At 40.5% G+C, this 26,804-nt stretch overlaps 1 protein-coding gene across 1 annotated transcript in view; it reads right to left on the reverse strand.

Moving 5' to 3' along the window:
• Positions 1 to 26,804, reverse strand: part of kcnh5b (potassium voltage-gated channel, subfamily H (eag-related), member 5b) — a 151,146-nt gene that overhangs the window by 77,613 nt on the left and 46,729 nt on the right. The window contains exons 7-8 of the mRNA XM_051387668.1: positions 26,444 to 26,601; positions 23,112 to 23,383 (exon numbers count right to left, since the gene is read on the reverse strand). Of these exons, the coding sequence (XP_051243628.1) occupies positions 23,112 to 23,383; positions 26,444 to 26,601 (430 nt within the window). The remainder of the gene's footprint in view (positions 1 to 23,111; positions 23,384 to 26,443; positions 26,602 to 26,804) is intronic.

The following is a 26,804-nucleotide window of genomic DNA, read 5'->3' on the forward strand; positions in this document are numbered from 1 at the left end:
ACACAGTGCTAATTTGTAGGAATTATTAATCATCTTTACGCAATTGCGCCGTTATTACACCTGGTTAAAACTACAGGTCACAGAATTCTGGAGGCAGAAAAACAAACTCTCGTTTTACTATCAGGCAATAATTGGCCTTTTTCCATCATTCTGTGAGCAACCATGATCTGATTTTATGCTGCAGACGGTACGAGTCAGTGAAGCTGTGCAGCTAGTTCTCCCTGCAATATTTTAAACCGATCCAATGTCAAAAAATGCCCCAAATGGCCGATTTCTTCTTCATAATAAAAGTCAAGTCATGTTTCGCCAGTTAAATGCTTTTAATGTGAAGCTGCAACAGCAACAGTAACAGACAACCAGTTCGTAATACTCCAGATACATAAATATATATTGCAATACTTTGATCACAATTTTCACACCACTCCCATTTTTCCCTGGTGTACTCGTGTATTACAAGGCTTTGAAGGTTTAGTTACAGAAATGGTCGAACACAGCCCTTCCATATCAGACAACTTAAAGGTGCGGAGGGTTTACGAAGCTACTCAACCACACAACAAGCAGTTGCCCTTATCCTCTGTGTTTTGCATTAAAAATATTATTTTACATTTTGAGGATATATGCTACTTCAATAAAAATAAAAACTGTTTTCAAAATCTTGAAATAACTTTCAAAATGACTTACTTCATGAAGAGAGAGACAGCTTTGTGAGTTGGTTTCAAGCTATTAAGAACTGATGAGATTGCTTCTTCAGAGCTGTGCTGTTATCTGAAGATCGTGCACATCCTCTGGGCCAATCACATTTGACTTTTCTCCAGGTTATAAAACAGTTTCATACGAAAATAGCTACACTTGAGTTTGATACCAGCTCCGAATTCATAAAGTCTTATCTCACTTAATGAGGCGAGTGGGTCAGAGCGAGTTATCACACTTTACAAATCGACTCTGAGTCATCATTTTGCACAGTTCTGGACAATATTTAGTTATCTGGAAACAATACAAACCCTGCTCCATGTCGCTGTGGATCATCTCTCCTCTGCAGGGGGTTGATTAGTTATTGATTAGTTTATATAAAACATTACTATTAATTATCTCCTTGTAAGCCTCCTTTTTAAGCCTACAAGTTTGCGTCTTCCAGTTTCACCTTTACAGGTGTTCCTTTGTTTTGTTTTTACCTTATTGTGATATATACACATTAATGTCACTTTGCATAAATGGAGCATAAATGCTGACAGAGTTGCTTCTTTGTACTATTTGTGTTTTACCCTTGATTTACCCATATTTTCTACACAAGATTCATTTTCTTTTCTTCACTTCCAGTCCCACACTCTGTTTTGGAAAAAGAAACCTCAGCCAAAGGAATCTCAAAATTCAGATGAAACTGCAGAATGAACCTTTAAAAGCAGAGAGTGCGTGACCTGCTGCCTCGTACGAACAGTGTGAGTTGCTGCTCTTTGACTAGCCCTTTATAGCTTGTCAGTAGACCTCAGTCTGCTCTGTACGGGGCGTTAGCATCGGATGACACCTGCAGCAGACATTGATTGACCTTCCAGCTCCTGGTTTCGTCTGACTTTGGCTCAGCCAGCCGGGTTTTGCAGCTCAGGGAGGATCCGAGGTCGCACCGACACCAGACAACGTGTCAGGGGATCTAAGATCTGAGGGCATTATTCACCATCTCTGCACAGTGAAGTGGCTTTTTAACTGCAGTGACTTGGATCAGCAGGTGAGACAGGTAAAGAGCGTCTATCAAAGCTCACATGTTCTGGGACTCGTGGTAATCACAGCTTGGCCCAATTTTCCCCACTGTCAGCAATCATACTTGAGGAGGACCAATCTATCATTCCTGGCACCTGCTTGATTCAATTATCCCCATGCTATCCGTATGACTGCAGGCTCCATAGTTTTGGCTCTGGCATAAATTACAAGAGAAGAAATTAAAAAATTATAATAAAAATAGAAGTGATTGCCTCCTTTAGAGGCTTTTCTCTGTGGGAACGATTGGGAGATTGGGTTCATAAATGAATGAGCGGGGAAGAGATTCACCGCGAGGACGATTACAACTGGCGATAATTATGGAAATAGTGTGTGAATCACTACACACCCAGACCCCCGGGTGACTTACACAGCACACATAAAATAGATGAAGCTGATATTAATTATTTATGGCTGAGTGTAATGTTGTGAAATTCATCGCTGGTAATGTTTTTACTATTTTTTTATATTGGAAGTCTGCACGAACAGCAAGCTGACACTCTCACTCGCACACTTCCAAACACGTGCCAATAAATGTGCTTAAATATAAGTATTCACAAATACTGTATCTTACACACACACACACACACACACATATGCGGATACACTAATCCATCCATCCATACGGACATACCGTGCACTAATCTGCAAATATGCACCAGTAGATAAAACACAGCAGCAACCTCACTTAACCAAACCATTATGCATAGAAGACAAGCAGCAAATGAGTGACAAATAAAATGTGTGTGTTAATCCACTGAGAACCTCTGGATCAGATTCAATGCTCCTTCAAACCTCTGGAGCTCTACAGGAGGTATTAACACCATCCTTCCAAAAGATATTCCTTCATTTGGCAATGTGATGATGGTGGTGGAGAGAGCTTTCAAAGCTGTCAGTCCAACTTTTCCCACAGGTGTTAAGCTTGGTTGTTTAATATGACACAGATCTCCCTCAGGTGGGGAAGACCAACCATAAATTCACTTTTCTCATGACAACAGCCATCCCAACAGAAGATGTCCTACAGGTTTTTAGCAGTCTTAAAAGGGCTCTTCACTGATTTTCCATGTCAAAGTAAATGTAATAGTCATGTTGAGTAGTACTTAGCCTGTGAAAATAGTTGGATAATGTCTTTTATGGCTCTGGCGGAGCTCTATGACTTGAAAATAACAACTTTATCGCAGACAGACGGCTTAAAATCTGGGGGCATGGAGTTTGAAAGGCTTTTATCAGGCTGTGAGAATCTGACAAGTCTTTTGTCAGATTGAGTTGCATAATCGGTAGTATAAGATGCAGGGTTTTTGAATCTTGACCCATACTAGGGACTAAAAAGTTAGGGTGTCCTGGCCGCTGCTGTAATGATTTTCACAGTTTTTAAAAAATCTGTCCCTTGTGATTGCCTAACTTTATGGAAGAGTGAATGATCAACTCGGTAATCTCAGAACCCATTGGTTATAGTCTAAACATAATTTGGCCTCTGGTGGAAGCTGCTGTGGCAGTGTTTCGGGGCTTCCAGCGTAGACAGTGGATATCAACTTAATACAAGAGAAATACACATTTCGACTAATCTCCATAAACAGATATCTGCATACGAATGCACATATTCATAAAAAAGTCAATTAAAATCGAAATCATTGTCAGATGATAGCTGATGGGTTCCGAGATTATATTTTAAAATAATCCAATCCATCTCTTTTGCTCTGTTTACCTGCTTGCAATCAACAGCCACTCAGATTGGCAATACTACTCAGACTTCAAATGGGTACCAGAACGCTTCCGATGCCAAAACCCTTGCTTAGAGGTTCTGAATTTACATACATATAGCTGTTTATAGAGATCAGACAAACAACTTTTCATCAAAAAGCTGGCTCATTAGTCCAGTAAGACCACTGCGTTGTCCAGCAAGGCACTGGGAACAAGAAGATTGGGAACAACTTAAACTGGACCTCCAAGAGTGCCTTTCATTGTTTTACTGGTACTGGTTCTGACTCTAGCACAAGATGATGACATCTCTATTCTTGACCACCTTTACTGGTCATTTGATCAAAAATGTCTACACCTCTCCCACTGATCTACATGCAGATGTCGGAGGCCACTTAACAGTTTTTGTGACAAAAGCTCTTGCCATCCATCGAATTAGATTTCTTTGTTCTTGCCATCTTTATTCAAAATCAAGGTAAACTATTCCTGCTCAGCCTTTCCATTCATGTCATACAGCATGATTATTACATGAGCAGATAATTAATTGCTTACTTGCAGCACACTGATTTATTCAGGTCACCTGTCTGGGCAAAAAAAGTTTGCCCATATTGCCAACTTTTCATTAACCTTACTGGTTTTGAAGCATGTTCAACTTCATACAGTTATTAAAATGTTTCATAAGGCCAACAGCACATGCTCATTCAACAGAAGTAATAACAAACCCCTCAAAATAGGAGTCGTGAGGTTTTCACTCGACGGTGGCAATATACTCACAGCGTGTGCTCTTGCTCTTTCTGCGGTTGCCATGTCAACAAGTTGAGCGAGGCAGGTCAGGTTGAAAGAGGGCTGAGGTTTCTCTTCTCTCTGCTGCTAAATGTCTGGAGAATAGACAACCCTCACCCTGCCTGAGGAGACTGAGTAGACATATAAATCTGTCCATCTACCCATTCACCTGATAGCTGATACATTTTCTCTGGTCCGACACTCAAAGTGTCAGGTAAAAGAGTAACAGCTGGCTGTGATCTGTGGCCAGTGGGTGTATGTTAATTTCCTGCCATGGTCAGATCAGCATTTCAAGGTGTAAGAGAGAGCTGTGAGTGCAGCAGAGAGGGTTCATTAAAGTCAGTCAATCCTTGCAAGAAATAGGTTTTTAGAGAACAAAAGGGATCATATATGTTCTGAAACTAACAGCAAGAACATTTATTCAGAAATTAAAAGTTAAATATGACACAGATCTCCATCAGTTGGATAATACAAACTTTTCTCATGTCTACAGCCATCCCAACAAAAGTTGTCTTACAGGTTTTTAGCAGTGTTAAAAAGGGGCTCTTAAGTGATTTTACATGTCAAAGTAGATTTAATAGTCATGTTGAGTGGTACTCAGCCGGTGCAAATAGTTGGATAATGTTTTTTATGGCTCTGGAGGAGCTCTCTGAAGTCTGAAACAATTACCAAAGTGAAATTACTTGAGTATCTGAGCTTTGACTTGAAAATAACAAATTAATCACAGTCTGCTTGAAGATGGAGATCATGGAGTTTAAAGACGTGTGCCTTTGACCAGGCAATGAGAATCTGTCTGAAGACTATTGAGTTACATAATGGGAAATATAGGATCCAAGGTTTTTAGAGCTTGACTCATACTAGGGACTAAAAGTTAGGACACTTGTGATTCACCAACTTTATGGAAGAGCAAATCACCCTTAAATTCCAACGAAGTCATACGTACTGTACAATTGGGAAACTGAGAAGCAAACTGTTCAGGAACCAGTATCAGAGTAGAGGTATTATTAAAACATTTTAAACAATACCCAATCCTATACTTGAAAAATGTGACGTTGCAACATACCAATTTCCTGCCTTTACAAGTCAACCAGCATTGCCTGAATGCGCCACTGAACAACCGCTCATTATACGATGGCTTGTGGGATGCTGAGAGCTGAGAGCTACAACTCTGGTCGTGTCCCCTAAACTCCGGCAAAGGAAAGCTGTATTTCTCTGCCATTTAAAAAAAAAAAAGGAACAGGCCTCGTTAGCCTGTTTTGACATGTTAAGTCTGCGGATGCAGCAACAGATTTGGGAACAAGTCATTATATGCTCCCAAATGCACAGCTTTCACACAGCACGGTGGCAAATGAAAATGGTAAATGTCTGACACCAAGATCTGCCCAAAAAGTTACTTCCAATGTATCTCTGTTTCAGTAGGCGCCAAGAGACCAATGCCCTGGATTGAAGCATTCACAGACACATAATGAGCTACCTCAGTTTATATAAATACAGACAGAACCACGGCTTGTCAGTGTGTATAACCTTTTTGACAAATAAGCACATCATTACACCGGTTAGATTTACTTTCTAAGGTTTTTCTGGAGGCAATATGATGATGCTGAATGCCTCTTCCACAATTGCATAAGCTGCACATGTAGCAGGACAGAAAAGCAGATTTGTGGGGTGAATAAATACCCAAACATCTTTGCTTTGCTTGCGGCATCTCAGTGACAAGATCGGTGTTTGGCGAGCCACTTTGCTCAAAGACCTTGTGGTGAAAACACTGCCAAGAAAGCAAGAAAATTACACTCCTCCCTTTACATTTATTATTCAGTGTACCAAGGTGCCCAGAGTGCTCCATCCGCCATGTTTAGTATTCTGTTACAAGTAACGCCATGACTTTCTAAAGCTGCTGAGGAGAGGATGGCATTGTGATTAAAGAGAATAAGACTATGAGACTGAATGGTAATGCAACCTCCAGAGGACACAGCCATGAATGTACATACAGTCAGGAGATTCACAACCAATCATGCACTTACAGTACCGAGGCACAAAAAAGACTGACTAAGTTAAAAAAGTAAGAATAGCAAGAGAAGGTCGCTGCAACTAATCCCTGGCCTAGCTGGGAAAATGTGGGTGTATGGAGTAAACAAATAACACTCTGCTCAACCTCTGAGTTGTCCATCAGTGAGGTAGGCAACTGTATTTAAAACCCAGAGGAGCAGCTGAGTGTCCAACAACAGAAGACAGGGTTAGACTGTAGTTGTAGCTCCCAGGAGTAAATGTGTGGAACTGCCTGAATATTAAGCAGAGTACTAAACTGAAAACGTGCTCAGAACATTTTTATATAAAGTTTTGCAAAAAGAAACCAGATATCCCAAAACTAAACTCAGATTTGAATACCAAACAACTAAACTTTAGCAGGCATGTATGTCCAAATGCATGCACCAGTGTAACTTCCACCACATTTCATATCTGTGACGCTAGAAGGGTACGTGTTTGACAACTTGGTAGTGAGACCGGGTTGACCATGGTGTAGCCCAGGACTGAACTTTCTACTAAATTTCACTGCAATCCAATTGGTAGTTTATCCTGCACACCAACAAACTACAAACAGGACAGAAAACTTGACCTCTTTGGAGGAGGTGAGGAAGTAATGGATCTGATTAAAGGGCCAGACTGTGTCCAGAATTGGGCTACTTGATGTCCACAGACTAATCCTGACACTGATGAGTCAGAGGAAAGAGAGAAGAGAGAGGCTGGGCGGATATAATGAGGAAATGCCTCTGAAAAAAGGGTGGGAGGAATCGTGAGAGAGCATCAGAGAAAGTGAGAGAAGAGAGATAACGAGAGAAGGAAGGACAGAACGGGATAGAGAGGAAGAAGTGACAAAAAGAAAAAGAGCAAGATGGTTCTTTATGGATTAGTGGACTAATCGCCTCTCTCTTGCTGCTGTCAGCGAGAGAGGCCACACACAGCACAGCCTCCCACAGGATCAGCAAACACAATATAGAGCTCTCTCATCTTCTCTCTCTCTCTCTCTCTCTCTCTTTCCACTATTACGCCATCCAATTGTTTCTGAGTGTATGTGTTTCTCCCTCTCTCTCTCTCTAGTGCTTGCTTTCCAAACTAATCAGGGCATCTCAGCTGAGAAGCCAAAGGGGAGAACGACACTCCAAGCTGCTTCCTTCTCGCTCCACCTCCCCATCCTTGTCCTTCCTTCCTTCCCTCCTCCTCTTTTCCTGTCTCCTTTTTCCTCCTCTTATACCCCATTTCTATTGTCCTTTCTTTATATTCTCGCCTACTTCTCCTTCCCTCCAGCTCCATCATCTCATCCCCCTTCCTCACTCATCTCCCGGGTTCGTTTTCATCAACCTGCCTTCTTCCCTCCAAGCCTCCATGTCCTCTCCCCCACTCTCTTCCCTTCCCTCCCCCTCAGGCTTCTGTGGAGAGTTGGATAAGTGGGGCTGGGGCGGATGGGTGGGGGGTAGCGGGTCAGGAGGACTTCCAATCCACTCAGTGAAACCCAAACTCGTCTTGGGATTGTGTGGAAGCAGCTACAGGCTCCAGGAGAGCCCCCTCGGTGGAGCACTCTGAGCATCAGGCGGGGTTTTAAGTCGGATAAATACTTGGCCAAGGGCGAAAGTGTTGAAGAGTAGATCCTTCCTCTGTGATTTCCTTCCACACTCCCTTTCTTCTTTCCTTTCATCTCTCATCCACCCCCTTTTTCCTCACCCGCTGAGTCTGGTAAGTCTCTTCCGCTTAAGTTACACGGCCATCAAGCCAGGTTCCCCAGGCCAAATCGTCCGCATCCTTCCGCCCGACTGCGTGCATCACTGGCACCGCAAAACCATTTTGAGCCCAGGTAATTCCCATAATTCCCTGCGAGCTGGAGCCTGTCAAGTGAGCCTCGTTTTTCCTGACACTCCCATTCCCATTCTCGCGCTGCCTCATCTCACTTTAGTCTTTGTCACGCACAAAAATATTCATCTTACCGAGTCATTTCTTCTGGTGTCGAGTCTCAAAATTGTATGAAATAAAGACTTACCATGAGATTACCACTTCAGCTTAATTGATTCCTGTATTGAGGATCTACTTCTGTCAAGCTACAATCATTAGTGAATGCATGGTCTGATTAACAAGGCCAGATGAAGTTGTCCGGGCTGTCAAGACGGATAAAAATGACCTTTGAGGTGTTTTGCAAAAAAATGTAATTTGCATTGGAACTTTTTTTCTAGTTTCATTAACACTAAGACTCCACGCTGGACTAAATGACAGATTAACATGGATGCTGGCTCTGCAGAGCTTTACCTGCAGCTCAGGATCAGAGGGCCGGCTCTTTCCCATCACTTTGTGGTTTTAGCCTGACTCACCTCTGTGATTCAGGTGTCCAATTAAATTACTTTCACATCTTTCTCTTCTGTATCATGAAAAACACTGCCAGGGTGACACTAACAGCAGGGGCTGACCATTCGTTTTCTCTCTACCAATATCTGTGATGACTTTCATAACAAAAAATAAAACCATCTTTCTCAGCCAATTAAATTGTGTGGCACACTACAAGAACTGAGGTTAACACCGGCTGAAGAGGCTTTATTAAACTCTGGAAATATTTTAGAATTTATACTCTGAGCCAGAGCTGTGCTTTCTGTAACCTTTTCAGATTGCCGATGTTAGTGTCAAGAACAAGAATGCTCTACATGGCTTTGTCAGTTGGAGTGGGAAGATTATAGGAATCAGACAGACAGTGTTTCAGTTTGAGCGAAAGGTCTTAAACAAGGCTTATGCAATGCTTTTCAGATTGTTATCACTGTGTGTGCTCTGAAATCACTGTTATACCTTAAGTGCATGTTAGAAAGAAGACAAACTAGGAGAACTTTCTTTTATCTCCCCTGCAATAAAACCGCCAAACAGACATTTCTGAACTGTTTCATGTCGTATGAAAATTGTGTCTGTTCAAGATTTTCTAAATGTAGGATAACGAGTAAGATGACATGCTCTTCTTTGGGTTAAAAAGCTCCTTCAACCCCAAAGACTCATTCAACCTCCACTGAAGAGACAACAAATACTTGGCTGTGAAGATCAAATGAAGGCAGTTTTTTCAAAAATTCTGAAAATCTTCTGAAGGTTTTTCTTTCTTTATATTGTGTTAACACTCATGTTGTTACAGAAACCTAAAGGCTAAAATCTTCTAATACCCACCAATACAGATGTAGTTTTTGACCTCAATATCGAATATATATATAGAACAGTTTTCTGACTCGTCTCAGTCTGAGATCACTTCCGCATTGATCAGTTGATTTTTGGTTCATCACAGAGCTCCCACAGAAAGATACTGATGCTAAACAACCTTGTTGAAGGTGGGGTAAGCGATCCCAGGTAATGTGATTCTAATCCAATTCACTTTTTTTTTTCCAAATTCAGTGACTATCTCCTCATAGTCTGCTAGCTTTCTGGCAGTTGTACACAGCCCTAGCTCTGTAAATGGGAAAAAAAGTGGCTCGCAGTGAGACACACAACACTACTCCAACCAAGATTCGTGTATCAGGTAATGTTAAATGACTTGCCCATGGACATCTGTTCTAGTTTCCACTTCAATTTACTTTTATTCAGTTCACTTTCTAGGAATTTCTGCCCATCAGTCAAGCTGGAGCTCAAACTGGTGCCTCAACAGACAACTGAGACGGGATCTGGAGGCCTTATAGCTTGAGCTTTTTAATTAAGTGCAGCAACTAATGCTCTGACATAAAGAATGTCAGAGTAGGAAAAGACAGTGGCAGTAAAGATGTTTAAATCTCCTACTACCTCTTATTGGTTAGACAGGGCCTGGGCATTACTTGCATCTAGCTATTGGCATATCGCCATTGCATATATGATTAAACATAAAAGAAAAGTAATTTATTATTTAGTCTGTACTGACTGTAGTTCTTTTGTGTTTCCAATTCTGTTCCAGGATCTCCTCACACTTTGACAAACTTCATGACCATAGTCCAGCGACAGTCCGGTACAACCCCTCAAATACTGATGACGCTGCACCAATCCGTTGATCTCACACTCCATCTTATACCGAGATCATATCATAGGATAGTTTTGTCGATTGAGATGGTCATTGTGTCAGATTAGGAAGTCATAGGATCATTCAGTTTTCCCATGGCTTGGCCTTTTATGACTTCATGACTTAAGGGAAGAAAGCAAGCACCAGGGAGCAACTTCACTGTTCCACCCGATGGCACCAACAATGATGTTAATGTCTTACACTACACAGAGTTCTATGAGTGAAATTGAAAATGGAGCCCTTCATGGTCACTGGGCAGCGAAGGCGGACTCAGTTGGTATGTGTGAGTGTGAATGTGTGGGTGCGGTGGAGGGATGGATGGATGGATGGATACATACAGAATAAAATGAGCTGTTATTGAACCCAGCCCTAGTTTTGCCGAGGCCTTTATTAGACTCATATTGTAGTATGATCACGGGTAACATCAGTAATTAACAAGACCCAAAGATGAGTTCAAGTATCAAGCAATCTCTCAGTGATTATATTCTATTATACTCCTAAGTATAGCTCCTTCACTGTGAGTGTATAAAGGTAAATGGTGGAACAAGATCTGGATCAAGGTCTCTATTCCCTGCCACTGTGTGATGCTATGATGAAAAACCAGTACAGAATACTCAGCAGCTCAAGCAGTATTCATACAGAATAGATGCAGTCTGACTACCTGCTGTATAATGGCATGCAACAGTACAGTACAGTTCAGCTTCGGTAGAGCTGCAGGAGCAGGAGCATAAGGGCTGAACAAGCGCTTCCATTTCCATGTGCCTTTGGCATTTGTGTTGCTGACTTTACGGCATCACAGAAATACTAAAAAGAACAGTGTCCCTTCACATTAAATCACTCCTGCTACTCTATGAATCTTTTACAGACTTATAGGCGTACTCTAAAAGAGAAGGGAAAAGATGAGGATCTGCAGAAGAAATTTCCATATGCAAAATATACAACCCATGCTGTAACGCTACAAAGCTGGTTGAAAATCCACTATTTTTCCCTTTGAAGTTGAGACAGTATTCTTGTAGTCTCGCGATCCCAGACAATCAGAAATCTGAGCGCCTACCAATTGTCTGGGGATTTCTAAATGCAAGGTAGTTACTTAAGTGTCAGTGAGAACGGCAGCTAACTAACGTAAACCCCTTACTTCAAGGACACGCCGTTCCTGAAACACTCATTCTCTTCCGTAGTGAAACAAACTGGAGATATATCACAGTTACTTTGTAACACGGTGCACAAAAAAACACCTGTCACCACCCTAAAGTCTTTTAATAACCCTAAAGGTTATTCAAACTTTGGAATTGTTTCCACACAGTTTTAACAACAAAAGCTGAGAGACAGTCGTCAGTCTCTACTGCAGGAAGCGTTTAGAGACTGCCTTGTGAGTCCAGTATTCTTACTGCTTTGGAAGGAGACTTTCTTTTTTATTGTCCTTCCTTATGGTAAAGGAGTGATCTTTTGTCAAGGAATATATAGTAATTGAGATGCCACCTCATGTACCAAGGCAGAGTCCTTGCTGCAGCAGTCATGGATTTAAATCTGACCTGTGGCCCGTTGCTGCGTGATATCCCCTCTCTCCCTCCCACCCACCCAAAAAAGTAATATTTAGTAATATAAAAGATTCATGTTCCAAAGTTATTGATGTTTTCTGTGTATTTTTCTGAAAATAAAACATTACATTTGGTAAACTATTTAAAGAAAGCATGTGAGCTGAGGAAGACCGCAGTGCTATAAGTGTATGGTATTTATGTATGTGTTTATTACCATATTCAGTCAAGACTGTAATGTGATATCAGCACAGATGGAGGACGTTTCTGTTTCTGTATGAGGGGAAACACTGAACTGTAAATATTACTTATAATTTGTAAAAGGTGTTTAACACTTTAACATTCCCATGTTGGATGCAATCGTGAGTGCCGAGGGTGGGATGGGCCACGAGATAGCATGAGACTTATAAAAATTTCCTTTTACATCTTTCTAATGATGTGTAATTACATATAATGGATAGTGATATGGAAATTATTACGGCAATTATGGTAATCGCTCTTTAATGGTGCTGATCAAAGTTTCATGGTCCTATACATTTAATATTGTGTGTGTGTGTGTGTGTGCAGCGCTGTGTGTTCATGTGAATGCATTTGTACATGTGCGTGTCTGAGCTTAAGTTCAGAAGCATGTTTCGTCTGAATGTTTGCTTGCGAGTCGAACACGATCGCATGCCCTCTAACACGGATGGGTGCATTGGTTGAGCAAAGCCGACCGGCTCTCTGCTGATGGCTGCAGATACATAAGTGGGACATTAATCCTGAACAGTCTTGTGACAAACGGGGTGTAAGACATGAGGGAGGACGGCTGGGAGAGATGGACAGAGGGACGGACGGAGGAGGAGTCACTCAGATTGGCCTCTGTCACACTAATAGGAGGAAGAGTCATTCAGATGTCAGTGTACACACAGTCCTCTGGCTCAGTCTGGGTCGATTATATGGGATGACGGCAGACAGACAGACTGACTGACTGGCGACAAACAAACACTGACAGAAGGACATAGGGACAGATTGACAGATGGAAAGTGGCAGAATATCCTGCTTGAAAAGAGCTCAGCAAAAGTAAACAAGTGAAAACATATTTAGTAGGAGCGTAAAGATTTACCAATATGAGTCGCAAATTGGTTTTAATGTAGATGTGACTATGTCGGTAGGCGGACCCCTGGATTGACTTGTTCCATATTAGGGTGAATCATATTGTAGCCAATGTATCTTAATACATATCGGATTGTCTTACATTTTGTGATACACTTGTCAGCTATGTTTTGATAAATAAAATAATGTAATAAAATCACCACTAATGTCACACTGCTTTGTTGGATAATGTGACAAAAAGTCAAATGCAACCTTTGCCAAACTAAAATGAGTATTTCATATGAAAGCTGGGCAATGCAAAAACAAATCCAAATATACTCCAAATTCCACAAAACAAGTAAAGAGAGAATAAGAAATAATCAAAAGAAGTCTGAAGTCTGGTCCAAACTGTCGGCAGCGTGTCAATACACTTGGAAATGATGCAGCTGTATTGGTTTTTATCAGTCTGCCAGAAAACAAAGAGAGATTTATGTCCTTGAAATGAGCCGTGCTTTTTCTTTCTTTCCTTTTTTTTTTGGGCCTTTCTCCAAGATGGTAGTGTAAGACCACTGAGCCTTTGTACAGTTGAGCTATATTGTGAAGACATAATTCATGTAGGCATTGTCACATTAAATGGTTGTCATTTTACTGACCTGCCTCAGGATAGTGGAAAAAACAAACTCCTTTTGTTGATGGACAATGAATATTTCAACCAATGCTGAAACGCAGTGCTACTCAGTATCCCACAAATCACAACCCGGGATTACAAAAGTCTCATAGCCTCCTCCTCCTCCTCACCCACTCTGGAAAAACTCCTGACTGAAAAACACCAGCGGTCTCGTAGTATGAAACGCCAACTGGTCCGCTAATTATCCAAATTCACCACAGCTGTGGCGTTTATGTCCCGCAGCTCGCCAGTGTTTCAGTTTAACGAGTGAACCTGTTAACTGGCGACTTTATTCGGCTGAAAGTCAGCAGTTAAGGAGGAGGCACGAGGAGGAAGATGCAAGCGATAAGTACAAGGAGATACTGAGATGAATCCCGCTATCATGTTGTACCCACTCAGAAAGTAATTAGCAAAAACAACAAAAATGCCGGCGTAAATACCGCATACAATGCTTTTGAGCCATCCTAAATCACAGCAGGGGAAATTCCTTCAACGCGACAGCCCTGCATGAGGAGACACATGCAGATGTTGCCTCATTTTAAGGGTTTGTAAGCTGAAAAAGGTTTGAAACCACTGTGCTTTATGTGCAGTCCTGATGAATAAATGTATTCTACTTATTATTATAAGTAGGCAGCAACCTGCATGTATCTTATTGGTTTTAAGAAATGTCTTCACTTCAAAAGCATCAACTGATTAACTCGTCCAGCTGCATCTTACACTGTCAAACTCTTTGCCTCTAAACTTGGCATATCAATGCTTCTCCACAGTCAACCACAGGGCCAATTGGGGCTCACCAGGGCTGAGCTGTCTGCCATTTTCCCTCAAGACAAGACATCTGTGTCGCGCTTGGCCTCCTGTCGCCAACAGAGAGCTTTTGTCAAGTGAGATTAACTTTGAATTAAAGGAAGAGAGGGGGTCAGAGAGGAGTTTAAACGGGCAGCAGACCTGACGTGCAGCATTTGACCCAGAATTCATCCTCGAAACACAAGGATATAGAGACAAAGAGACAGAAAACGTTCATCTGTGTTCATCTGAAGCTTTAACATTTGTTTTCATGCAACCGTCATATCTCAATCATAGGCAAATATCTGACATCTGACAAAATAAATATATTTTCTATATTCTATAAACATTAATGTCTAACAAGGACATCTCTGATAATAAATACATCTTTTGAGTACGGACATCGCAAGTTATTCAGGTTGCCTGTCTTTCTTTGACATGTTCCTTTGATTAACTGAGTAAAGTGAATGTATTGTTTGTATTTGTTTGCCTGATCAATCGATCACTGTAATCTGCTGAGTCTGACAGATCCTGATACCATTCTACTAGATGACAGCCTGAACAACAGCCTCTACCCTTAGTCGCTGAAGGTTAAGGTTTCATTTTGCCTCGGCCTTCGTTATAAACGGCAACAAAAAGCCCTGACTTCAATCAACCAAAGGACACTGCATTATGGGACAGCTTGCTTTGTCACATCTTCTCCCTAAACCTTCAGTCAACTCAGTTTCTAAGACTTGGTTCTCCTCAAAGGTCCAGAGTGTTCCCATTCTAACAAAATCATGAAAGAATGATTTGGTACCAATTTCTTATGAGGCACCCTTTATAAATGGTTTATAAGTTGTATCTTTTTTATTGAATAATAAAACATTTACTAATGCTTTGCAGATCAGTTATACCCATTTTACACCAAAATTAGCACATACTTGCAGATTCTTTAAACGCAGGTAGACCAACAAAAAAAAATAGGCGACTGACTTCTTTCCTACTGCCAGTAGGGACAATGTTACAGTGGTTAATTTTTCTAAAATATATTTTACTTCAGTCTCTCTTTCTCGACAAATCAGGACGAGCGCTCTCCCCTCGCTGTCTAACTATGCTGCATCTTGCAAGAACCAAATCTGTGTTTCATGTCAGTGGGTGTGACTGGGTTTCCTGTCCAGTGAGAAAGGAGCTTTATAAGACATTAATAGGAACAAATTTGGGGTTGCCAAGTTGTGGGAAATCTCTTTCACTGGTGTTTATCCTCACTTAGCATTAGCTTATCTAGATGTCTCCAATGGACCATTCTACAATTTACCATCTGGTAAAGTACTGCACTGGCCCAAAATACACTTATTTACTTAACATAAAACTTAATAGTTAACAGCTAAAACTACAATCTTGATGAATTACTGTGAAACAGTTTATTAATCACCTATTTCTAATCATTATTTGAGAAGACGTACCAACTTTTGCTGGTGCTGGTTAGAAAAACAAACCACACCCAACTCTTTATTAATGGCCAGAGTGCAACAAACTTCTGTTACTCTTTAATGACTTGATGGTTTATTACAAAGTGAGACACCCAAGAGGCTTTATTAATGATTTATTCATATTTATTACAGCAGATGGCCTTCTGGAGAAATTAAAGTGAAATAAAGACAAAGAAAGTGTCATGAGGGGGAGGATAAACACCAGCCAAACTTATTTTTCACAACTTGGCACTTCAAAATATGTTCTTAACAATAGCTTATACTAGATCTGGAAGGCACCAGTAAATGATTTATTAACCATTTAACCAGCCGTAATATTTCCAACTTATAAACCCTTCTTAAATCATCAAGTGGTACCAAATATTTTTTTTTTCTCTGAAAATGGATCATTTCTATCAAATGCACTGTTAATACTCGTAGAAAATCTGGAAACCACAATGAATGGACCCCCTGTCTGCTCTCTGTGGCTGAGATCAGGAAACTGCCCACACAGCCTGTGTGATGGTCTGCCACGCCAAGAAGACTATCGGCCAAAGCCAGACAGAAGTGACACATCATGTCTCTGTATTGTTTACTACCGAGCTGAGACCGTTTACTGTCCAGTTGCCAGGAACAAACAATATGGAGAACAGCCCAGGGAGGCTCTGGCTTGGCCTCGATACTAAACTCCAGGGCAGCAACAGATCGGACCGAGACAAAACCACAATAACACTGACGTTTCCAAAATGAGATTTGGCTATTTTAAAATGCCTGTTCTCACCAAGTCGCTGGTATCGAAAAAAGACTTTGTGGTGCTATTAAAATGGCTAAATCATAACACTTTCCACAGGCGGGATTGTCTGGAGTTCTGGCAGAGTGAAAATTGGCTTTACGGTTTGTACAACATGAGGAACACCGGTGTTTCCTGCCAAACACTTTAAGGAAAGATATGAAAACACTTGAACACTTTTAAAAATAAGCACTGGCTATGTGCCTTCTGTTTCTGGACTAATAAGCTGTTTGGTTTATACGTCCTGTTCCTGCGGATAACTGGACAAATGTGGACAATATGATGGACTTCCAGCAGCTACAGTTGAGTCTGATAACAAGATCAAAAGAAGACTTTCTGGAGCCATTTTGCAGGGTTTCTACCTTGCGCCCCAAATCACCCACTAAGCCCTCGCCCTATGCATTAATCCATGATTCTTTGAGCCGCTACCAATGAGGGCTGCCTTGATTTCTACTGCAAGAAACTTGGGTAGAAAGGGTTGGAAGTTGTTCCGCTTAATCTGCCACTTTCATTATACTTGAGGGCACTGTGGGTTGAGTGACCAGCATGGGGAGAAAGAAAGAGATTTGAGGGACCCATGTTTAATCATGTTATCTAAGTTAAACATATATGATCAAGAAATATATTCTGATAAAGGTATTAACACAAAGTCATTGAGGAGATTAGAAGCAATGTTGTAATGTTTTTATTATTCTTTAATTTAATTTAATTTAATTTAATTTAATCCAAGCAGTGCTCTCACTCTGTCTGCTCTTCACTTGGAAATATTTCAAATAAATTCACACTGCAGTGCAGCAGAGACTGAACAGTTCTCTAGTTTCGTGTTTCACTGGTACTCAACACTGAGTGTTACTCCAAAGTGAAGGTGAGGGCTCAGGAGGCACTTTAGGTCAGAGCTTTACACCCTCAGGCCCTCGACACATGATCAGCAGCAAAACAGGTTTCTTGCCCTTTGTGAGATGTTGTTTTCCAACAGAGCGAGGATGTCGAAACAATACATTTCACGCCTCGCTGCTATGCTTAATGTCCAATCAATTTCAACTCTGACCTTATTTCAGCCAGAGAAAATCAAAAAAAGTTTAGGAATAGCAAAAAGTGTCAGGTTGCAATGTTACTATGGAATGAGTGAGAGACGGTGGATCATGAATGAATCAGTGAATGCGAGTGCAACTCAGACAACCTTTCAATGCACAACCAATGAGATAAATAATAAATAAATAAATAAATAAATGATTTATTTTTGGATAAGGACAGTGCACATTAATGAACACCGATATTTAAACATCTCTGTAAACATGCCGGAATATAGCAAAGCTGCTAATTTGCATCCGTAGTCCCTAATAAATAAATAGAAAAAATACAAATAAAAGAGAAAGTAAATAAATAGATAAAATACAAATACAAGAGACAACACACACAGCACAATACATTACACAATCAAATGATGACATCAGATGACAGCTGCATGAAAGTAACCTCTAAAAAACCAAAATTATATAAAATCATACCACAATCAAAACTTAAACATGGTGGAATGAAGCAGTCAGACAAGACTGCCAGGTGAAAAGGCAGACAGTAAACAATGGCACAATGCCTCTGCATCGTGCTCTGCACTGAACCCTGTTGCCTCCATGCAAACCACAGATTATATTCAATACCAACGTTTTTCAAATTCTGTCTTTTTGCAATATTCAGCTGGACTCCCACAATCACGAGATCATACGAGAATCCCTGCCAGGCTTCAAGCTATGCGCTCGTGTCCAAACCACAGTGGTTTTCACCAATCAGCGTCCTCTGAGAAACTAGTGGCGGCTACGGCATGAGCTACAGACGTGGTTTAACACTGGTGGCTGCTAAAGAGGTTAGCGTAGCTGCTGCTAGCATCAGTTATATCAGAACTGGAGAGTATTTCTTCACTGAAAGAAGAACAAAGAACGGCACGATACTGAAGGCTTTTCTTGATGGAAAAGACGATTTTCACTTTTCTCTTGACTGACTTCAGTAAGAGTTTGATTACATTATATGGTTTGTCACCTGTCATAGACAGATGGTTCATCCAATCATCTGTCAAGTATTTTTTGAAAGTGCCTACCCTTTTCCAATCAGTTTCCAACAATGACTTCTCAAATCAACTGGCGCAATCAGGTTACAATATCTGCAGATACTGCAGTATGGTTGAGGACGGTAGTTCTGGCAGATTGACTGTGGTTTAGGTTCAGGTTGTGCACCTAAAACACCAAGCTGAGTTTAGAGAAAGGTTGCAGTTATAATTAATAAAAAGGCAAAAGTTAATTACAGGTCTATGACGGTGGTGGATGCTCTGGTGCATCCAACCCCCCGACCTCCACACCCTTCTTTCAGATGTTCTAGAGCACACAGTGAACATTAGCATTGGACAAAAATTGTAAGGAGCTGAATTGTTCAATATGAATGTAATTCCTGCACACTGATGCACACAAGTTGTATCATTGTTCGTGTCTAGAAGCCTCAGGAGACGCAAACAGACAAGAATACAATGCAGACACAAGCAGTTTAAATGTTTAGTTTTTCCCCACACTTGCCAAAATCATTCAGGTGAAATAGAAATGAAAGAGGCCTCTAAACGCAGTATCTGTGAGTATTTTTTTTTACCCATGAGCCACTGATAGACTTCATCCTTAAACACGCTGCAAGAAATAAATGGCCATAAGAAACAGAAACACTATTCCAATTCCCATGGTGCAACAGCTTTCTAGGAATCGTTTCCATGTTTATTGAACAGAAACAACAAATCAGAAGTGGTTCCATATCAGCAATCTCACATGTGTACTGCTTATTTGCATGATGAGATAAAACAAGCGTTCCTCGTGACTGTTCAAGCGTACAAAATGTGATGAATAATGCACCGCCGCTTTGGCCCAAAGGCAGGAAGCTTCGAGGGAAAAAACGCGACTGAGAAACATCTGTCACCAAGTCAAACAACTGCAAGATACAAGACAGGTACAAGACTCCAGGTGCAGGAACGTCGGTAGGCAAAGAACACACACAAAACGCCTGCACACAGTCTACACAGATTTAAACTAGAACTGCACGTTACGAGAAATTTCACTTAAAAATTAAAGACATTTTTGAGGAAATCTTTAAAATTACTGCATCCTTGCTGTGTAACTGTCCACTCTGGATAACATGACAATTAGTTTTCTGCTATTTAATAAGAGGATACTGCGGCTGCATATGCATTAAACCATGATACCAATAGATAAACACAAGCGGTGTGTTTATTATTCCTCCGTCAAGGCCCCCAGCGAACCACTTGGTATAAAAAAGTACTCAATGTAAGAATCTGTACCCTGAGTTTTGCAGACTGTGCATACAGTTGAATAATTGATGCCCTGAAAGTAACTTTTCCTCCAGGATATAGACATTGTTACACAATCTGCATCAGGCCAGCAGAGGCAGAAAGAAAGTCTTTTGTGATAAATTTGCAACTTTTGGAAAAACAAATCTCCCTAAACAGACTCGAAAGGTTTAATCCTTAAAGATTTAAGAGTTAAAGCATGGCCACAAGCTGTAAAACAGCACATATACACAAGTATTAATCTCCATCCTTTTCCACTGGAAGCTGCTCACATCTTAAACCATCAGAAGAGCACTGATAGGATCTGTAACTTTAGATCTACAAAAGCTCCATTAGTAAGATGACATCAAACGACCAATTAACAGTAGTAATAGAAATTCTCTCTGACGCGCTCAGAAAAAGCAAGTCACGATCGCATGTAGATCCTGCTGTGTTCATGCCTCTGTGCACTCTTTAGTCAAGTCAAATTTATTCCTATAGCACATTTAAAGACCACATGACCTAACCAAAGTGCTTTATGAACAGATAATTAAAATCATTTATACCCAAGCAGAGAGCAGGATTAAGTCTTAATGATAAAGTAATGCAAAAAACTAATAAAACAGCCATTATAAAAGGCCAATTAGTAGTACCAAGTTCATTCAAAAGTCAAAGAAAAGAGGTGAGCCTTGAGCTGTGAACTTTGAACAATCACCCCTGAGCTTCTGCAGAGGCCGAGGGACGACCCGAAGTTACTGGAGTGACCGGTGGGCTACGCAATGTCAGATAGGTAAGATGGAGCCAATCCGTGAAGTGCTTTGTAGACAGATATTAAGCTCTAAAACTGGCGTTGTTGTTCAAGATATTCCACTGCAGGAGTCTCAAGCTGCTTTTCTGTTTGTTTCATATTGATTTAAATGACCATTTCATATTCAATTAAAATAAATTAAAAAAACAAATATGATGCAAAATAATGTCAAAGGTGTGCAAATTTCTATACTGTGTCTGCAACAAAGAAGTGGTTAAAGTTATAGAAAGGATTGTGGTTGTAGCAAATAAACTATTGTTAGGGTTATGCAACTTGGTAGTGATTAGAGAGAGATTGTAGAAAGAAAAGAGCATTATTTGCAAGTCTGGGATGGGACACAATCTCCAGTCTCAGTGTCACGAAGGTCATTTGTGATGCTGCGTAACAGGCTGAAAGATGTGATGAAGCCTGATGAGGTGACTGTGTGAACAATTATTCCTCTTGAAATGCAAAATATTGAAGCGTTTTGATTTGAAGTGAATTTTATCACACAAGACGAGTGAAATCCATATCTTTTATGCCTGTTAACTGTAACACACAAGCTGTGTGTTCAGCCCTCTCGCTGTTAACCTTTAATATCTTATCGCTCATTTCTTCCGATAATTCCTCAGATTAACCGCAGGGAGTACAGTTTGCCATTAATCATGTGTGTCACATGCTCTCTTCTATTATTCTCATCAATTTTCTGCAGCTTTATCGTCAGTATGGTGTCGCCTGCTGTGCAGAGTGAAACACTGTAAAAATGGATTCAATCAGATTCTCCAGTTAACAGTCTCCATTAAGTCTTTGGGAATATTTCCATAAAGGAAGGATCAATAATGAAAAAAGTTTGTGGTGTCACACCTTGAAATGTCCTAATGGCAACTTTATTTGTTAGGGGACTTAATAGATTAGATACTTAAGCAGTAGTTGATATTAGACAGCAGGAGTGCAGTGGTGATGGCCAAGCAGAATAAGCATTGGGAAAGTTATTCTTGTGGCCTCATATACTCCAAATACCATCCCATACTGGGATTGTCTACATATTTCACACACGTGCATGTTCAGCTGAAAAGACTGTGAGTGTAAAGCTGAAAATATAGAGGATAAATAAAGTGCAAAGGGTTTATTTTGGTCCAATAAAAAGTCACGAAAAGCCCTACAGGTATTATTTATTAACTTATTATTAAGTCATTTGTGTTTGCAGAAGTCAGGATTCTAAAAAGATTTGTTACAGGAGACATTTTGACATTATCACATTTGAAAAGATGTAAATAACTGAATGAACAATGGCTGACATGGCCAACTGGGACACTTGAATTGAACCGAGCAATCATTAATGCTATTGGTAATCCCTGTGCTTTTCCTTCCTCGATTTACAGATTTCCTGGAGTTGTTTGGTCAATAAAATGTCAGAAAATGTTGTCCCCAAAGCCCAAGGTGACATCCTCAAATGTATTGTTTTGTCCACAACCCAAAGATATTCAGTGTCACTGGGTCATTGAGGACTGTTTTCTTCTTAAGAGTGACTTGTTTTTCCTCCATCCGTTCACACAGAGGCACATCGCTATGGGCAAGAGTGTCGGGGAAGAAACAGCTGGTGCGTCTGTGGAGCGAGCAGCCGGCTATCGTATGATCACGGGAAAAAGCGGATTGAGGCAGAGCTAATTGCCAGCACAGTAAACTGCATCAAAACAGGAAGACAGTGCTAATAAAGCCCTCCTCTTTGTTTGATTGGCTGTCTGGGCCAATTGTGACATTGACTAGCGGCACCTTGCGCTTAAAAGTTTAAAGTATTTGAACTTTTATGCCTGTCTAGAAAACAACACAATGCACGGCGCACGAGAGGAGCGCACACCAAGCGCGCCGCGCCAAAGGGCCACAATGGTTCTTCAGGCGACAGGGAGGATGATCTCATCAGTGTCAGCTTCTTTTGCCCTTTAATCTGTCTTTTACTCTTAAAGGACTTTTTTACTTTTTCACTTTTACTCGAGTAAAGAAGTTGAATCAGTACTTCTACTTTTACCGGATTTCTTTCTTCACACAAGTATCTGTACTTCCGCTGGAATAAAGAATGTGTGAACTTTGGCCTCCTCTGTATGCACTTGAATAAATGAGGCACCATCTTGTTCATCCTCTGGGAGAGCGAATGTGCTTACACACACTATTCACCGTGTATGAGAGGACATTTTGGCCTGATATTAGCTGAGATGAAAGGTCACCATCGGCTTGGGATTCGACTACATTCTGTAAAACTTTCACAGCTTCAAGCGTCAATGTATCATATTTCTTTTCATCTATAACCCACTGCATAGCATCAGAGTGACATCTACTGAATGACTCTCCAAAATGCACCAAAAACACAACAGCAGACACTGAGTGGCTCCCAGCGAGCTGCCACCACGGCACAGTTACAGCAACAAGCGGCTGTGTCTCGTACTTACATCCCACCATCATCATGGCCACAGAGAAGATCTTCTCCCCGTCCGTGGTGGGGGCGATGTTGCCAAAGCCAATGGTCGTCAGGCTGGTCATGGTGAAATACAGAGAGGTGATGTACAGAGAGTATTTTCCGGGGCCGCCCTCCCATTGGCCAGAACCGCTGGCATTGAAGCGGTAAGGAGACCCGATGCCGATAGCCAGCTGGTAGAGCCAGCTGTCCATCTTGATCTTGTTGGTGGCCTCGTCGATGACCTCGTAGTCTCCGATGCTGTACCTGTTGAAGACAAAGTCTGATCTTTAGTTTACCAGCTTAACCAAACTGAGGTCTGGATAAGAGAGATCGATCTTTGTGTTTATTGAGGGCAAAAAATGAAACGTGGTAGCACTCTAAGCCATTGTCAGTGTAATACAGTCAGCAGAAATGGCCATTTATAGAGAGCCAACAACACAATCAATATCAAACAGTTTCACAAACAGTATAACTGATGATCTAATGCAGTCTTTTTGGAGTCTATGGAGTATGGGGCCTTTTATCTTTGAGTGTAACTGCTCCTAACTGTTGTCATTTTACTGCAGCCATTTATTATTAGTGTTATTGTTGTATTATTGTTATTTTTTGTAGGTTTCATTGATTTATCTGGGTTAACAGTAAAATATAAATGGGTAATGCAGTGATTTTTAAAGTGGGGCCTCTAGTGGGAAACAACAAAAAAAGTTAAAAAAAAAATCTAATCACTCATCCTTGACTTTTATTATTATAAAATATAATTTATAACATATAAGCTCAAAATCTTATTGGCCATGTCAATCTGTCTAATTGCCTGACAGTCAAAACATCATTCATCACATAAACTGTCAGTATATCCACAACACTGTCTCGTCGGCTCGTGTTTATTATAGACACGTTTTTGGATCCATTATTGAATCTAATGTAATGATTAAATATTTGAAATACAAATGTAATAAATATTGCATTAATAAAAAGGAAGGAAATATATTCAGAAGTTGTTGTGTTTTATTTTATTTTTACATTTGCTGCAGTATTGGCCTTTGCACTGAAGATCTAATGTGTCCCTGAATGTAGGCCAACGGATCGGGACTAATAAAGGCATTGTTTTCTTGTTTTTCTCATGTCTACAGTCATACCTCCTTCATTAGCAGAGGCCATTTATGGGCGGCTCGTTCACGGACACATGAGATCATGCAATAATAATTAGAATTACACTTAATTTGATCATGCAATTATGTGTTTTAACCCTCACCTGTCTCTAAATGACCATTTCTGCTGATGTTATTGTGCTGATGAAAGCTTCAATCTGAAACAAGTTTGTTTTGTGACTACAGTAAACCGAGCTCTGATTCACTGTTATAGGTTTGGAGCTGTGTGAACTCTTATGGTACAGACACACTGGATCCATTGACCGATGACAAGGGGACGGATCTTATTCACTGTCTACGGAGCGCAGGAGATCAGGCTTTGCGTTGCATGATGGATACGCCACAGCGAGTTAACTGACCTTCGCTGTATCTGGATTTGCATAAAATCAAGATTCTAGTTCTACATCATCCATTTCTCGCTTCAAATGTTTCCAGAAACACATTTCTGTTCAGCCCTAATATGTAAAAGTTTGTCTGCCCGCCGGAATTGCAGGAATTAAACACTGCTGCCACCAGACTGTGGAAGAGTTTGCCTCATTATAAGATGTTCTCTATTTATTCTAATTATTTATTTTCTAACTTTAGCTTTATTTTTTGCCTGTATAATATGATACAGATAGAGTTTTTAACACCTTTAAAACATTTTTAACACCAGTTTAAAAACTGACTCATACACTAATAATATGCAACCGCAAACACATTCTGGGTAGTAACACAATACCATCTGGATTATTTGTATGTACATTTATATGCAGATCCTTCCTACAGTATCCACTCATAGAGACTAAAGCATGATAAACTTGGGAATTTAGTTAAGATTAGGGAAAGATTGTTGTAATAAATACTGAGTTGGAGCGAGAGCCAGGTCGGGTTTCAAGATTTAACAAGTTACCAAAATCATAATCTTAGGCAATTGTTACCACTAAACGTAATCCAGGCAGCAAATAATGGCGTTTCTCAGTCCCTGCCCAGCATTTCTACAACAACAGGGCTACTCGCATGAATGAAGTAATTTAACACGACTCAAAGCGAACATGAAACAGTAAAATAAAGCAGATATCTGAACGTACAAACAGGGACGCAGGAGAGAAACTTCTGACCACAGAGATTCAGATGTATAGTTTGACTCAAAATATAATTCGACAAACTAATTAGCAGGATGTAAATGAAATGAAACAAGGTCTCCTGACTTGTGCTAAAACTTGTTTCCCAGTCAGTGTTTCTCATACACTGATTTATTTGTGGGGGCGCGCCGTAATATCAACACTGATCGCCACACATTGATTTTATTTGTATTTTTAATATTTAAGATGAGTAAAATCTTCTGTCACTGTAGAGCTGCGTGTTGATTCTCTTGGAGCTCCAACTCTTCACATAAGTTATTAGCAAGCATATAGGGAGTCTATCTAGTAAATATAGTTATATTTTGTTATTTCTTTGACACCAGGTACTTGACAAAAATAATAATTACTTAAAATGCCTTAATCCTTTCATTATTTATGCACACATCCCCTCACATATGCTCAGGGTGCTTTAAATCTCTAAATATAATACCTTTGAAGATTATATAATGGATCACTTAAGTAAACTTTAAATATGGTTATTAAAACCATCAATCATTAATGTAAGAGCAGACTGAGGACAATAAACAACATTCAGGGCTTCACTTTGGTCCGTCGAGGCTCGTATTCAGTTATTAAGGTAACTTACTTTATGCACTTTCATCTTAATATAAGAAGTTAATGCAGCGTTGGAGGTTTAAAATTAAGGTGTTCTGTTTGCCAATTTATGTGAACTCCGTAGAGCAGTAATGTATGAAAACACTGCTGCTCTGTTTATGTTGGTGCTATTTGCAATTAAGGAATGATTTAAAAAGGGTTGGGGTTTCTTTGGGGTGGCAGAAATCGTTTGCTATCAGGCATAAAAAAATGAACATATCAGCCGATGTTGCATGACTTGAAGGAAATTAAACAACACTTGTAGTGAGCAGAACAGCAGCAGATGCTTTGTAATGTACAGATGGGGGGGGGGTAGCATACATAACCAATTAGGAACAGTTGAAAACGGGTAAATTCCCAGCAGCCAACAGGAGCTGTTGAATGGCACTAAACTGTCAGCAAAATGAGAGTTCTCTCAGTGGCTGTGAAACCCATGAAAGAAAAAAAGATCAGTTTACCAGATGCAGGCGAGCCAGTGAGCCACCAGTCCGAACACGCAGACCAGCAGGACCAGAACAGCAGCACCGTACTCCAGGTAGTGGTCCAGTTTCCTGGCCACCCGGCCCAGACGCAGCAGGCGGACCACCTTCAGGGAGCTGAAAAGACTGCTGATGCCCTGAGGGGGAGGACCAGGTGGGGGGAGACGAAGGGAGGAAGAAACTGGGGTTATTACAGGTCAAAGTGAAGCCCAACAAAGCCCCCCCCCGTAGTTACTGTTGCCATGCTCCCCGTTCTATATCTGCACACATACAGTTAACAATGATGACGATGAAAGATTTATCATCAAAATTCTTAATAAAAACAATGAGACAAAAGCAA

This window comes from Dicentrarchus labrax, unplaced genomic scaffold (assembly GCF_905237075.1).
Source record: "Dicentrarchus labrax unplaced genomic scaffold, dlabrax2021, whole genome shotgun sequence".
Taxonomy (NCBI): Eukaryota; Metazoa; Chordata; class Actinopteri; family Moronidae; genus Dicentrarchus; species Dicentrarchus labrax.